The sequence below is a fragment of the Dendropsophus ebraccatus genome, chromosome 13, assembly GCF_027789765.1.
Source record: "Dendropsophus ebraccatus isolate aDenEbr1 chromosome 13, aDenEbr1.pat, whole genome shotgun sequence".
NCBI classification, from domain to species: domain Eukaryota; kingdom Metazoa; phylum Chordata; class Amphibia; order Anura; family Hylidae; genus Dendropsophus; species Dendropsophus ebraccatus.
In genome coordinates this window covers 77989482-78006737 of record NC_091466.1, presented here as the reverse complement: position 1 = coordinate 78006737, position 17256 = coordinate 77989482, and the positions used below count along the sequence as shown (strand labels likewise).

The following is a 17256-nucleotide window of genomic DNA, read 5'->3' as shown; positions in this document are numbered from 1 at the left end:
TAACACTGCATTACATGGATCTCCAGGGGGTGCAGGGGCTTTATTTCCATTGTGGCAAACACCAATTTTGAGGTGCACAATATCGCCCCAGATCCCCCGGTCCTGGATCCCCCTGCCCAGATCTTCCACCATCTGTAGCTGCTGCTATTAAAATTAATGACTTTTCATGGCACAATCTGTTTCCTGCTATTATTAGATCTGAGACACTTCCCATCATCCTTCATTCATAAGTCAGTAACCAGCACCCCCTCCCCCGCCCCTCATACCCACACCCCAAGCCATCTCAGACATGTGTTTGGAGTAGTATCTAAGGGGTCAGCCAGTCCATGACCCCTATGGATGTAATATGTAACTTTTTAGTAAACTTATTATCAGTTACCTCTTCCAGATCTCTGCTTGCTGTCAGTGATTGGGAACATTCTTGATTATTTCTGGACCCCTGCATAGACCCCTGTATAGACTCCTGTATAGATGGACAGTGCAGACACGCCAAGCAGCACGGATCAGAAGCTGTGACCCTCTGAGGCTCAGGTCAGCCAGGATATGGAGTCACCTGATCTCACTATAAGGGTATAAACCCACACACCGTATATGCAGCGTATTTACTGCTGCGATACGCAGCAAATACGCAGCAAATACGCAACAAATACGCAGCAGATTAGATCTAAATAACTGAACACAGCATCAAATCTAAACCATCAAATCTGCTGCGTATTTGTTGCGTATCTGCTGCGTATACGGTGTGTGGGTTTGTACCCTAAGGGTACAAACACACAGAGCAGATACGCAGCAGATTTGATACTGTGTTCAGTTATTTAGATCTAATCTGCTGCGTATCTGCTGTGTATCGCAGCAGTAAATACGCAGCGTATAAGCCGTGTGTGTTCGTACGCTAACACTGTCTATTGATTGCTGTTTGGGGCTGTAATACAGGGTTATGTGATGTCTGCCCACAGGATTAGCAATCTCATATTGTCTTACTATTGTATGTGAGGTCCCTATAAATAGGATTTCTCATCAATGATTGTCATATTCATTGTATGGACCATAAAAAGTGCAATACAGTATTCACCATTTATATGCTGTAATAAATGACTTAGTAAAGAGTGCTGGAGGACACACATGCTCAGTCACTGTCCCCATCCACCTAATGTGCTGAGTGCTGGAGGACACACATGCTCAGTCACTGTCCCCATCCACCTAATGTGCTGAGTGCTGGAGGACACACATGCTCAGTCACTGCCCCCTCCACCTAATGTGCTGAGTGCTGGAGGACACACATGCTCAGTCACTTTCCCCTACACCTAATGTGCTGAGTGCTGGAGGACACACATGCTCAGTCACTGTCCCCTACACCTAATGTGCTGAGTGCTGGAAGACACACATGCTCAGTCACTGTCCCCATCCACCTAATGTGCTGAGTGCTGGAGGACACACATGCTCAGTCACTTTCCCCTACACCTAATGTGCTGAGTGCTGGAGGACACACATGCTCAGTCACTGTCCACCTAATGTGCTGAGTGCTGGAGGACACACATGCTCAGTCACTGTCCCCATCCACCTAATGTGCTGAGTGCTGGAGGACACACATGCTCAGTCACTTTCCCCTACACCTAATGTGCTGAGTGCTGGAGGACACACATGCTCAGTCACTGCCCCTCCACCTAATGTGCTGAGTGCTGGAGGACACACATGCCCAGTCACTATCCCCTCCATCTAATGTGCTGAGTGCTGGAGGACACACATACTCAGTCACTGCCCCTCCACCTAATGTGCTGAGTGCTGGAGGACACACATGCTCAGTCACTGCCCCTCCACCTGATGTGCTGAGTGCTGGAGGACACACATGCTCAGTCACTGCCCCTCCATCTAATGTGCTGAGTGCTAGAGGTCACACATGCTCAGTCACTGCTCCCATCCACCTAATGTGCTGAGTGCTGGAGGACACACATGCTCAGTCAGTGCTCCCATCCATCTAATGTGCTGAGTGCTGGAGGACACACATGCTTAGTCACTATCCCTCCATCTAATGTGCTGAGTGCTGGAGGACACATATGCTTAGTCACTATCCCTCCATCTAATGTGCTGAGTGCTGGAGGACACACATGCTCAGTCACTGTCCCCTCCATCTAATGTGCTGAGTGCTGGAGGACACACATGCTCAGTCACTGTCCCCTCCACCTAATGTGCTGAGTGCTGGAGGACACACATGCTCAGTCACTGTCCCCTCCACCTAATGTGCTGGGGGACACACATGCTCAGTCACTATCCCCTCCACCTAATGTGCTGAGTGCTGGAGGACACACATGCTCAGTCACTGCCCCCATCCACCTAATGTGCTAAGTGCTGGAGGACACACATGCTCAGTCACTGCCCCCATCCACCTAATGTGCTGAGTGCTGGAGGACACACATGCTCAGTCACTGTCCATCTAATGTGCTGAGTGCTGGAGGACACAGATGCTCAATACAGGTATCTGGATCCAGTAGTGATAGTTTCTTTGTCAGGGCAGGAGCAGAGTCTGTGCACTAGATGGCGGTACAGCTGAGAAGGATTATACTGTCAGCTGCCAGAGGGGGAAGGAGACTGATTCTGAACAGAGACCCCAGCTGCAACTTCAGGACATGAGGTGTGACTGGGATAGCAGCCGCTCCTGGTGTATGGGGGTCTTGTCCCTTTTTGCCGGTCAAGCCTGGCTCCAGCCATATCAATTTACATGGCGTCTTCCTTTATCCCCATCATACATTTAGCAGTGTATAGACCTCTGTTCACACCTTACTGCCTGAAGTTGCTGCTTTTTGTATAGATTACCTATGACAGCGGTCACATGACAGACTCCTAGGGATTTGGTGGCGGTGGCGGCATAGCAGATGGTCCCCCTGCCCGCCTCCATGGTGTAATCCGGTAATAGGACCTGACATCCCCCATCACCACAGCAGGCGGGGGGCAGCAGCGTCTCCCCTCTATCAGCTTCATCTTAGGGTCCTCAGAAGAACATGACCCATGTGGAGGAGCCCAACAAAGTCTCTTACATGAGGTGTCAGTCCTTAAAGGAACAGTCCATCAAACCTATACTTTTTTCAGCTGCTGTAAAACCACAACTCCCAGCATGCCCCAAAATACTTCAGAGCAAAATTCCCCCACCTAAGTCTCTCCAGCTATTTCAGAACTATAACTCCCAGCATGCCCCAAGATACCTCAGTGCATAACCCCCCAACCTGAGGATCTCCAGCTATGTCAGAACTACAACTCCCAGCATGCCCTGAGAGGCTTTGGCAGCAGCTGGAGAGTGGCAGGTTGGGAGGCAGTGTCCATAGTGGCCTCCATGTCCTGGTGATGATATCGCGCCTGCTTTGGATCGGGTCCCCCGCCAGACACATGGTGATCCGCACTCGTCTTAATCTCCACATCCTACTACATTTCCTCACCCGCTGATCCCGGCTGGCGCCTCCATTACATGCTGATTCAGGGATTATACGGGTGACACTGCAGGGATTAGGATGGTCAGACGGGTGTACAGGCCTTGTCCTAGAGCTCCTGGGTACAGCATCCAGCACTGCACAACTGATACAATGTAACAGGAGACCAGCTGTGAGCATAGCCTCCAGGAACAATGCTGAGCTGATGTATCTAAGCCGATCATGTGTGATACTGTCTGCTGAGCGGCTGTATCTAAACCTGTCATGTGTGATACTGACTGCTGAGCTGCTGTATCTAAGCCAGTCGTGTGATAGTGACTGCTGAGCTGCTGTATCTAATCTTATCTTGTGTGATACTGACTGCTGAGCTGCTGTATCTAAGCCTGTCATGTGTGATACTGACTACTAAGCTGCTGTATCTAAGGGTGCGTTTACACTGAAAGATTTATCTGACAGATTTTGGAGGCCAAAACCAGGAATGGATTTAAAAAGAGGATAGATCCCAGTCTTTCCTTTATGACCTGATCTCTGTTTCTAGTCTGTTCCTGGTTTTGGCTTTAAAGATCTGTCAGATAAATCTGTCTGTGTAAACGCACCATTAGCCAGTCCTTTGATAGTGACTGCTGAGGTGGTGTATCTAAGCCTGTCATGTGTGATACTGACTGCTGAGCTGCTGTATCTAAGCCTGTCATGTGTGATACTGACTACTAAGCTGCTGTATCTAAGCCAGTCGTTTGATAGTGACTGCTGAGCAGCTGTATCTAAGCCTATCATGTGTGATACTATCTGCCAAGCTGCTGTTCCTCAGTTTCTGCTCTAATCTGTATATATATACAGTGCACAGTACCACTTCTCCTGTCCTGTGTGCTGGGTGTAATCCTCAGTATATATATACAGTGCACAGTACCACTTCTCCTGTCCTGTATGCTGGGTGGAATCCTCAGTATATATATACAGTGCACAGTACCACTTCTCCGGTCCTGTATGCTGGGTGTAATCCTCAGTATATATATACAGTGCACAGTACCACTTCTCCTGTCCTGTGTGCTGGGTGTAATCCTCAGTATATATATACAGTGCACAGTACCACTTCTCCTGTCCTGTGTGCTGGGTGTAATCCTCAGTATATATATACAGTGCACAGTACCACTTCTCCTGTCCTGTATGCTGGGTGTAATCCTCAGTGTGTATATATATATATATATATATATATATATATACAGTGCACAGTACCACTTCTCCTGTCCTGTATGCTGGGTGTAATCCTCAGTATATATATACAGTGCACAGTACCACTTCTCCTGTCCTGTATGCTGGGTGTAATCCTCAGTATATATATACAGTGCACAATACCACTTCTCCTGTCCTGTATGTTGGGTGTTATCCTCAGTATATATATACAGTGCACAGTACCACTTCTCCTGTCCTGTATGCTGGGTGTAATCCTCAGTATATATATACAGTGCACAATACCACTTCTCCTGTCCTGTATGCCGGGTGTAATCCTCAGTATATATATATACACAGTGCACAGTACCACTTCTCCTGTCCTGTATGCTGGGTGTAATCCTCAGTATATATATACAGTGCACAGTACCACTTCTCCTGTCCTGTATGCTGGGTGTAATCCTCAGTATATATATACAGTGCACAGTACCACTTCTCCGGTCCTGTATGCTGGGTGTAATCCTCAGTATATATATATATATATATATATATACAGTGCACAGTACCACTTCTCCTGTCCTGTATGCTGGGTGTAATCCTCAGTGTATATATATATATATATATATATATATATATATATATATATATATATATATATATACAGTTCACAGTACCACTTCTCATGTCCTGTATGCTGGGTGTAATCCTCAGTATATATATATATACAGTGCACAGTACCACTTCTCATGTCCTGTATGCTGGGTGTAATCCTCAGTATATATATATATACAGTGCACAGTACCACTTCTCCTGTCCTGTATGCTGGGTGTAATCCTCAGTGTGTATATATATATATATATATATATATATATATATATATATATATACAGTGCACAGTACCACTTCTCATGTCCTGTATGCTGGGTGTAATCCTCAGTATATATATATATACAGTGCACAGTACCACTTCTCCTGTCCTGTATGCTGGGTGTAATCCTCAGTGTATATATATATATATATATATATATATATATATATATATATATATACAGTGCACAGTACCACTTCTCATGTCCTGTATACTGGGTGTAATCCTCAGTGTATATATATATATACAGTGCACAGTACCACTTCTCATGTCCTGTATGCTGGGTGTAATCCTCAGTATATATATATATACAGTGCACAGTACCACTTCTCATGTCCTGTATGCTGGGTGTAATCCTCAGTATATATATATATATACAGTGCACAGTACCACTTCTCCTGTCCTGTATGCTGGGTGTAATCCTCAGTATATATATATATATATATATATATATATATATATATATATATATATACAGTGCACAGTACCACTTCTCCTGTCCTGTATGCTGGGTGTAATCCTCAGTGTATATATATATATATATATATATATATATATATATATATATATATATACACACACTGTGCACAGTACCACTTCTCCTGTCCTGTATGCTGGGTGTAATCCTCAGTATATATATATATATATATACAGTGCACAGTACCACTTCTCCTGTCCTGTATGCTGGGTGTAATCCTCAGTATATATATATATATATATATATATATATATATATATATATATATACGGTGCACAGTACCACTTCTCCTGTCCTGTATGCTGGATATAATCATCAGTATATATATACAGTAGGTAAGGACAATGTCAGGAGGAGTTGTACTGTGCAGCATGTATATAGTAGTGGAGTAGTCGGCTCTGCGCCGCTGGATATTGTCTTGGTCCCGCTGCTCTCCCCAGGAGACGTTCAGTAATTGTCCCGGAAGCTGCAGAGACTGTGGCGGTGGCCGCTCCGCTTCGTGCAGTCGCTCTGGCAGTGTGAGGGGATTAGTGTTGCGCTGCGCAGAGACTCCTAAACCTTCTACTGACTCTTTTACCCATATTAATCCTTCTCCTCTAATCCCTAAGCAAGAGCAGGCAAGGTGACTCGTAGCCAGGGAGGGATGAGCAGTGCGAGGGTTAATGCTGGGTGAGGGCCAGACGGAATTACACATTTACTATACTGGTACTGAGCCTGTTATCCGTCATTATATGCTCCACTGACTATAACACCAGGAATGTGATTATTATTATACAGTAGTCAATGCAGTACAGCCTGTCCATCACTAGAGATCAGCGGTGACATCACTGAGAATACAGCCTATCCATCACTAGAGATCAGCGGTGACATCACTGAGAATACAGCCTATCCATCACCAGAGATCAGCGGTGACATCACTGAGAATACAGCCTGTCCATCACTAGAGATCAGCGGTGACATCACTGAGAATACAGCCTATCCATCACTAGAGATCAGCGGTGACATCACTGAGAATACAGCCTATCCATCACCAGAGATCAGCGGTGACATCACTGAGAATACAGCCTATCCATCACTAGAGATCAGAGGTGACATCACTGAGAATACAGCCTATCCATCACTAGAGATCAGCGGTGACATCACTGAGAATACAGCCTGTCCATCACCAGAGATCAGCGGTGACATCACTGAGACTACAGCCTATCCATCACTAGAGATCAGCGGTGACATCACTGAGAATACAGCCTATCCATCACTAGAGATCAGTGGTGACATCACTGAGAATACAGCCTATCCATCACTAGAGATCAGTGGTGACATCACTGAGAATACAGCCTATCCATCACTAGAGATCAGCGGTGACATCACTGAGAATACAGCCTATCCATCACTAGAGATCAGCGGTGACATCACTGAGAATACAGCCTATCCATCACTAGAGATCAGCGGTGACATCACTGAGAATACAGCCTATCCATCACTAGAGATCAGCGGTGACATCACTGAGAATACAGCCTATCCATCACTAGAGATCAGCGGTGACATCACTGAGAATACAGCCTATCCATCACTAGAGGTCAGCAGTGACATCACTGAGGCTATGATGTCATGCTGGATGTGCATTAGTGTAACACTACCAGACATCCATCTCTATGTACTGTAGATCCTGGTGCAGTTGGGTGATGTGACCCAGGAACCCTGAGTGTTATGGTCACCTGTTGGCACTGATCCCTCACTGGTATGGGACTGGTATATGAGTGATGTCCTTTTGATGACCGCACCAGGTTTGAGGGACTGGGAGGACCCGGCCGGGCGGTATGAGGGGGGAGCACATTCTCCCAGGAGCCATTCTTCTTATGGCGGCCGCTGATCAGACATGACAGGTCGGGGAAGGGTCTCTGCCAATAACCATGGTTGGCGGCTCTTTTTTGATGTGATGTGAGATGGTGGAGAGATGCTGTGCGTCCGGTTCCACTTTACTGCAGCTGAGGGTCTGTTGCTTTGTATCACCCATAGTAATAAGTGACTCTTCCTGGGCCCCTTACGGCTGATGTGTCGGCTCTGTGAATAACATGATGGGATCACTCATCACTCATCACTTCCTCCGCTCCTCCATCTCTCACTATTCTGGTTACTGTCTCCTGGTCTGGAGTATACGTTCTCTCTCTGTTCCAGGTCATTGTGTGTGTTCTAGAGTGCTGTCTATATGCTCTTCTGCAGTCCTCTTGTACCTTCTAGGATGTTGGTTGTTTCTTTCTCCTCTAGATCTCGTGCGTGTTCTAGATTGCTGTGCATACTCTGCCCCCCAGTTCATTGTGTGTGTTCTGGAGCGCTGAAGTCCTATCTACTAGGCCTTGTGTAGACTCTAGACCTCTGCGTCTTAGACTTCTGTATATCTCCCTTCCATGAGTTCATCTGTAGGTTCTACAGTGCGGACTATTACACGCGTCTTTAGAGCTTCTAGAATGCATCACATGCTGGCTTCTAGGCCATTGTGTATGTTCTAGAATGTTGGATTCTGCTGCCTTTTCTGTTCTGGAAAGCTATCTGTGTACTGTCCTCTTGTATTTGTTCTAGACTGCTTAAGATTGTGCTCTCCTCCAGGTCCATGTGTGTTCTACAATGCTATACGTCTGCACTCCTTGAGGTTACGTTTGTGTTCTAGACTGCTGGACATTGTGTTCTTGATCTGTTCTTACATATGTTCTCTAATGCTGTATGTCCGCTCTCCTCCAGGTGTTATATATGGTCTAGGCTGCTGGATATTGTGTTCTCGATCAGGTCTTGCTTATGTTCTATAATGCTGTATGCCGACTCTCCGCCAGTGCTGGATAATATTCCTGTGTGTTCCTAGAATGCTGTACCTATGCCTTCTTCCAGGTCTCCTGTATGTTCTAGAATGCCATATCTGTACTGTCCTCCAGTTCTTGTATGGTCTAGACTGCAGTCAGTTCTTCTGTTCTGCCCATTGTTGTGTCTTCTCTTCTGCCAATTGTTGTGTCTTCTCTTCTGCCAATTGTTGTTCTCCGTTTCGGACACTCTGGATTCTGCCCGATTCCTCCGTATCTTCTGTTCTCTGTTGCTATAATTCAGTCTAGATGTCAAGAGCCTCCAAAGAAGTAACCTGCAGTAATACATTGCTAATGTGTCTATTGTCAGACCATTAAAGGGGTTCTCCGGAGAGAAAAAATAGTTCTTAAATCCACCGGTAGCTGAAAGTTATAGAGATTTGTACATGACTTCTATTAAAGAATCTCCAGTCTTCCAGTACTTATCAGTTTCTGTATGCCCTGCAAGAAGTGGTGTATTCTCTCCAGTCTGACACAGTGCTCTCTGCTGCCACCTCTGTCCATGTCAGGAACTGTCCAGAGCAGCAGCAAATCCCCATAGAAAACCTCTCCTGCTCTGGACAGTTCCTGACATGGACAGAGGTGGCAGCAGAGATCACTGTGTCAGACTGGAGAGAATACACCACTTCCTGCAGGACATACAGCAGCTGATAAGTAGTGGAAGACTTTCTGACACCAGTGGAGAGTCTGGTATGCAGGGAGATGTTGGCGGCCGTTCCTGCGGATGATGATGGATAGGTGTAAGCGTCATGCTCCGCTCTTTATGATGACATCACATTAGGTGCTATACACTGTAATTACAATGTAGCACACTAGATCATGGCCGGCAGACACTGAAGCAGCAGGAGCTTTGGATGTTATTAGAGCAGGATTCTGCTATCAGTGGTGAGTGTGGTGTCTGGCAGCACTATGTGTTATGAGTTACAGGGGTCCAGTAGCATTATGTGTTATGGGTTACAGGGGTCCGGCAGCACTATGGGTTGTGGGTTACAGGGGTCCGGCAGTACTATGTGTTATGAGTTACAGGGGTCTGGTAGCACTGTGTTATGAGTTACAGGGGTCCAGTAGCATTATGTGTTATGGGTTACAGGGGTCCGACAGTACTATGTGTTATGGGTTACAGGGGTCCGGCAGCACTATGTGTTATGGGTTACAGGGGTCCGGCAGCACTATGTGTTATGGGTTACAGGGGTCCGGCAGTACTATGTGTTATGAGTTACAGGGGTCCGGCAGTACTATGTGTTATGGGTTACAGGGGTCCGACAGTACTATGTGTTATGAGTTACAGGGGTCCGGCAGCATTATGTGTTGTGGGTTACAGGGGTCCGGCAGTACTATGTGTTATGGGTTACAGGGGTCCGGCAGTACTATGTGTTATGAGTTACAGGGGTCCGACAGTACTATGTGTTATGGGTTACAGGGGTCCGGCAGTACAATGTGTTATGAGTTACAGGGGTCCGGCAGCATTATGTGTTGTGGGTTACAGGGGTCCGGCAGTACAATGTGTTATGGGTTACAGGGGTCCTTGGTGAATCATTATTCATTGAGTCTTGGATCAGTCACTCAGTTGGTGTGTTTTCCCTTCTAGCTTGGCTTTACACCCCGAGAGGCTGCTGGTGGCTACTGGGCAAGTTGGGAAGGAGCCGTATATCTGTGTGTGGGACTCCTACTCGGTGCAGACTGTCTCCATACTGAAGGATGTTCACACTCACGGGGTTGCGTGCTTGGCATTTGATGTGGACGGACAGGTGGGTAAATGTCTGCCGTACAATGTGCTGCCTCCCCTGCCATGTTACACTCTATAAGATATGGTAGAGAATGTGGGAGGAGTTACAGCACCTAGGTGCAGGTCATTATGGGGAAGGTATAGAGCATTATGGAGCAGGTACAGGTCATTATGGGGTAGGTATAGGTCATTATGGGGCAGGTATAGCTTATTATGGGGCAGGTATAGGTCATTATGGGGCAGGTATAGCTTATTATGGGGCAGGTATAGGTCATTATGGGGCAGGTACAGGTCATTATGGGGCAGGTACAGGTCATTATGGGGCAGGTACAGGTCATTATGGGGCAGGTACAGGTCATTATGGGGCAGGTATAGATCATTATGGGGCAGGTATAGGTCATTATGGGGCAGGTATAGATCATTATGGGGCAGGTATAGGTCATTATGGGGCAGGTACAGGTCATTATGGGGCAGGTATAGATCATTATGGGGCAGGTGCAGGTCATTATGGGGCAGGTATAGATCATTATGGGGCAGGTACAGGTCATTATGGGGCAGGTATAGGTCATTATGGGGCAGGTACAGGTCATTATGGGGCAGGTATAGATCGTTATGGGGCAGGTACAGGTCATTATGGGGCAGGTGCAGGTCATTATGGGGCAGGTACAGGTCATTATGGGGCAGGTATAGGTCATTATGGGGCAGGTATAGGTCATTATGGGGCAGGTACAGGTCATTATGGGGCAGGTATAGGTCATTATGGGGCAGGTATAGGTCATTATGGGGCAGGTACAGGTCATTATGGGGCAGGTATAGGTCATTATGGGGCAGGTACAGGTCATTATTGGGCAGGTATAGCTTATTATGTTGCAGCTATAGGTCATTATGTTGCAACCCTTACACTACAGGTGGAGCTCCTCACGGTACAGGTGGAGTTTCTCACGGTACAGGTGGAGCTCCTCACTGTACAGGTGGAGTTTCTCACAGTACAGGTGGAGTTTCTCACAGTACAGGTGGAGCTCCTCACGGTACTGGTGGAGCTGCTCATAGTACAGGTGGAGTTTCTCACAGTACAGGTGGAGTTTCTCACAGTACAGGTGGAGCTCCTCACGGTACAGGTGGAGCTCCTCACGGTACAGGTGGAGTTTCTCACGGTACAGGTGGAGTTTCTCACGGTACAGGTGGAGTTTCTCACGGTACAGGTCGAGCTCCTCACGGTACAGGTGGAGCTCCTCATAGTACAGGTGGAGTTTCTCACAGTACAGGTGGAGTTTCTCACAGTACAGGTGGAGTTTCTCACAGTACAGGTGGAGCTCCTCACAGTACAGGTGGAGTTTCTCACAGTACAGGTGGAGCTCCTCACGGTACAGGTGGAGCTCCTCACGGTACAGGTGGAGTTTCTCACAGTACAGGTGGAGTTTCTCACAGTACAGGTGGAGTTTCTCACGGTACAGGTGGAGCTCCTCACGGTACAGGTGGAGCTCCTCACGGTACAGGTGGAGCTGCTCATGGTACAGGTGGAGCTGCTCACAGTACAGGTGGAGCTGCTCACGGTACAGGTGGAGCTCCTCACATTAAGGGGTGAGCTCCTTACAGTACTGGTGGAGCTGCTAACAGTACAGGTGGAGCTCCTCACGGTACAGGTGGAGCTCCTCACAGTACAGGTGGAGCTCCTCACAGTACAGGTGGAGTTTCTCACAGTACAGGTGGAGCTCCTCACGGTACAGGTGGAGTTTCTCACAGTACAGGTGGAGTTTCTCACAGTACAGGTGGAGCTGCTCACGGTACAGGTGGAGCTCCTCACATTAAGGGGTGAGCTCCTTACAGTACTGGTGGAGCTGCTCACAGTACAGGTGGAGCTCCTCACGGTACAGGTGGAGCTCCTCACAGTACAGGTGGAGCTCCTCACAGTACAGGTGGAGCTGCTCACAGTACAGGTGGAGCTCCTCACGGTACAGGTGGAGCTCCTCACATTAAGGCATGAGCTCCTTACAGTACAGGTGGAGCTCCTCACAGTATAGGTGGAGCTGCTCACAGTACAGGTGGAGCTTGTTATACTACATGGGTGGAATCTCATGGTGCAGGAATGTAACTATACGTTCTTCTCTCTTCCCATCATGCTCTTCTCTTCTGCGTGCAGCGTCTGGTGTCTGTCGGCCTCGACTCCAAGAACACGATCTGTGTATGGGACTGGCGGAAAGGGAAGATGCTGTCCATGGCCCCGGGGCACTCTGACAGGGTGAGGAACCGGAGCCCTTTATTCTATTAGAGGGGTTTCCCAAGGAGGGGTGCAGGGGTTACTACTGACTGGAGACCACCTGTCTGACTCCCCTTCCCCCCCCCCCGGTACATTATACTGTGTTCTGTTATACATCAGATAATTATATCCAATTTCTTTCAGATCTTTGACATCTCGTGGGATCTCTACCAACCCAACAAGCTGGTCAGCTGCGGAGTGAAGCACATAAAGGTCCGGACTCTCTTACTCATCCCCGATTTCTTTGCTTATCCTTTCTGTTGCCGTATATATATGTGTATATTTATACATCTCCATCACCATCTGCTGTACAATACACTGCCCCCCCATACTGTACAGACTTGTCCTATATACTGTACAATACACTGCCCTCCATACTATACAGACCTGTCCTATATACAGTACAATACACTGCCCTCCATACTGTATAGACTTGTCCTATATACTGTACAATACACTACCCTCCATACTGCACAGACTTGTCCTATATACTGTACAATACACTACCCTCCATACTGTACAGACTTGTCCTATATACAGTACAATACACTGCCCCCCCATACTGTACAGACTTGTCCTATATACAGTACAATACACTGCCCTCCATACTGCACAGACCTGTCCTATATACTGTACAATACACTGCCCTCCATACTGCACAGACTTGTCCTATATACTGTACAATACACTGCCCTCCCCATACTGCACAGACCTGTCCTATATACTGTACAATACACTGCTCTCCATACTGCACAGACTTGTCCTATATACTGTACAATACACTGCCCCTCCATACTGTACAGACTTGTCCTATATACTGTACAATACACTGCCCCCCCATACTGTACAGACTTGTCCTATATACTGTACAATACACTGCCCCCCATACTGTACAGACTTGTCCTATATACTGTACAATACACTGCCCTCCATACTGCACAGACTTGTCCTATATACTGTACAATACACTGCCCCCATACTGTACAGACCTGTCCTATATACTGTACAATACACTGCCCTCCATACTGCACAGACTTGTTCTATATACTGTACAATACACTGCCCTCCATACTGCACAGACTTGTTCTATATACTGTACAATACACTGCCCTCCATACTGCACAGACTTGTTCTATATACTGTACAATACACTGCCCTCCATACTGTACAGACTTGTCCTATATACTGTACAATACACTGCCCCCCCCCATACTGTACAGACTTGTCCTATATACTGTACAATACACTGCCCTCCATACTGTACAGACTTGTTCTATATACTGTACAATACACTGCCCCCCCATACCGTACAGACTTGTTCTATATACTGTACAATACACTGCCCTCCATACTGCACAGACTTGTCCTATATACTGTACAATACACTGCCCTCCATACTGTACAGACTTGTCCTATATACTGTACAATACACTGCCCTCCATACTGTACAGACGTGTTCTATATACTGTACAATACACTGCCCTCCATACTGTACAGACTTGTCCTATATACTGTACAATACACTGCCCTCCATACTGCACAGACTTGTCCTATATACTGTACAATACACTGCCCTCCATACTATACAGACCTGTCCTATATACTGTACAATACACAGCCCTCCATACTGTACAGACTTGTCCTATATACTGTACAATACACTGCCCCCCATACTGCACAGACTTGTCCTATATACTGTACAATACACTGCCCTCCATACTGTACAGACTTGTCCTATATACTGTACAATACACTGCCCCCCCATACTGTACAGACTTGTTCTATATACTGTACAATACACTGCCCTCCATACTGTACAGACTTGTCCTATATACTGTACAATACACTGCCCCCATACTGTACAGACCTGTCCTATATACTGTACAATACACTGCCCTCCATACTGCACAGACTTGTCCTATATACAGTACAATACACTGCCCCCCATACTGCACAGACCTGTCCTATATACAGTACAATACACTGCCCTCCATACTGCACAGACTTGTCCTATATACAGTACAATACACTGCCCTCCATACTGCACAGACTTGTTCTATATACTGTACAATACACTGCCCTCCCATACTGTACAGACTTGTCCTATATACTGTACAATACACTGCCCTCCATACTGTACAGACTTGTCCTATATACTGTACAATACACTGCCCTCCATACTGTACAGACTTGTCCTATATACTGTACAATACACTGCCCCCCCCCATACTGTACAGACTTGTCCTATATACAGTACAATACACTGCCCTCCATACTGTATAGACTTGTCCTATATACTGTACAATACACTACCCTCCATACTGCACAGACTTGTCCTATATACTGTACAATACACTACCCTCCATACTGTACAGACTTGTCCTATATACAGTACAATACACTGCCCCCCCATACTGTACAGACTTGTCCTATATACAGTACAATACACTGCCCTCCATACTGTATAGACTTGTCCTATATACTGTACAATACACTACCCTCCATACTGCACAGACTTGTCCTATATACTGTACAATACACTGCCCTCCCCATACTGCACAGACCTGTCCTATATACTGTACAATACACTGCTCTCCATACTGCACAGACTTGTCCTATATACTGTACAATACACTGCCCCTCCATACTGTACAGACTTGTCCTATATACTGTACAATACACTGCCCTCCATACTGTACAGACTTGTCCTATATACTGTACAATACACTGCCCCCCATACTGTACAGACTTGTCCTATATACTGTACAATACACTGCCCTCCATACTGCACAGACTTGTCCTATATACTGTACAATACACTGCCCCCATACTGTACAGACCTGTCCTATATACTGTACAATACACTGCCCTCCATACTGCACAGACTTGTTCTATATACTGTACAATACACTGCCCTCCATACTGCACAGACTTGTTCTATATACTGTACAATACACTGCCCTCCATACTGCACAGACTTGTTCTATATACTGTACAATACACTGCCCTCCATACTGTACAGACTTGCCCTATATACTGTACAATACACTGCCCTCCATACTGTACAGACTTGTCCTATATACTGTACAATACACTGCCCCCCCCCATACTGTACAGACTTGTCCTATATACTGTACAATACACTGCCCTCCATACTGTACAGACTTGTTCTATATACTGTACAATACACTGCCCCCCCATACCGTACAGACTTGTTCTATATACTGTACAATACACTGCCCTCCATACTGTACAGACTTGTCCTATATACTGTACAATACACTGCCCCCCCATACCGTACAGACTTGTTCTATATACTGTACAATACACTGCCCTCCATACTGTACAGACTTGTCCTATATACTGTACAATACACTGCCCCCATACTGTACAGACCTGTCCTATATACTGTACAATACACTGCCCTCCATACTGCACAGACTTGTCCTATATACAGTACAATACACTGCCCCCCATACTGCACAGACCTGTCCTATATACAGTACAATACACTGCCCTCCATACTGCACAGACTTGTCCTATATACAGTACAATACACTGCCCTCCATACTGCACAGACTTGTTCTATATACTGTACAATACACTGCCCTCCCATACTGTACAGACTTGTCCTATATACTGTACAATACACTGCCCTCCATACTGTACAGACTTGTCCTATATACTGTACAATACACTGCCCTCCATACTGTACAGACTTGTCCTATATACTGTACAATACACTGCCCCCCCCCATACTGTACAGACTTGTCCTATATACAGTACAATACACTGCCCTCCATACTGTATAGACTTGTCCTATATACTGTACAATACACTACCCTCCATACTGCACAGACTTGTCCTATATACTGTACAATACACTACCCTCCATACTGTACAGACTTGTCCTATATACAGTACAATACACTGCCCCCCCATACTGTACAGACTTGTCCTATATACAGTACAATACACTGCCCTCCATACTGTATAGACTTGTCCTATATACTGTACAATACACTACCCTCCATACTGCACAGACTTGTCCTATATACTGTACAATACACTGCCCTCCCCATACTGCACAGACCTGTCCTATATACTGTACAATACACTGCTCTCCATACTGCACAGACTTGTCCTATATACTGTACAATACACTGCCCTCCATACTGCACAGACTTGTTCTATATACTGTACAATACACTGCCTTCCCATACTGTACAGACTTGTCCTATATACTGTACAATACACTGCCCTCCATACTGTACAGACTTGCCCTATATACTGTACAATACACTGCCCTCCATACTGTACAGACTTGTCCTATATACTGTACAATACACTGCCCTCCATACTGTACAGACTTGTTCTATATACTGTACAATACACTGCCCTCCATACTGTACAGACTTGTCCTATATACTGTACAATACACTGCCCCCCCCATACTGCACAGACTTGTTCTATATACTGTACAATACACTGC

At 46.2% G+C, this 17256-nt stretch overlaps 1 protein-coding gene across 6 annotated transcripts in view; it reads left to right on the top strand.

Annotated features, from left to right (window-relative positions):
• The window catches only part of EML5 (EMAP like 5), a 108888-nt gene that overhangs the window by 22342 nt on the left and 69290 nt on the right, over positions 1–17256 (top strand). For all 6 annotated transcript variants that reach the window (XM_069951233.1, XM_069951234.1, XM_069951232.1 and 3 more), the window contains 3 exons: positions 10370–10529; positions 12648–12746; positions 12909–12977. In XM_069951233.1, the coding sequence (XP_069807334.1) occupies positions 10370–10529; positions 12648–12746; positions 12909–12977 (328 nt within the window). The remainder of the gene's footprint in view (positions 1–10369; positions 10530–12647; positions 12747–12908; positions 12978–17256) is intronic.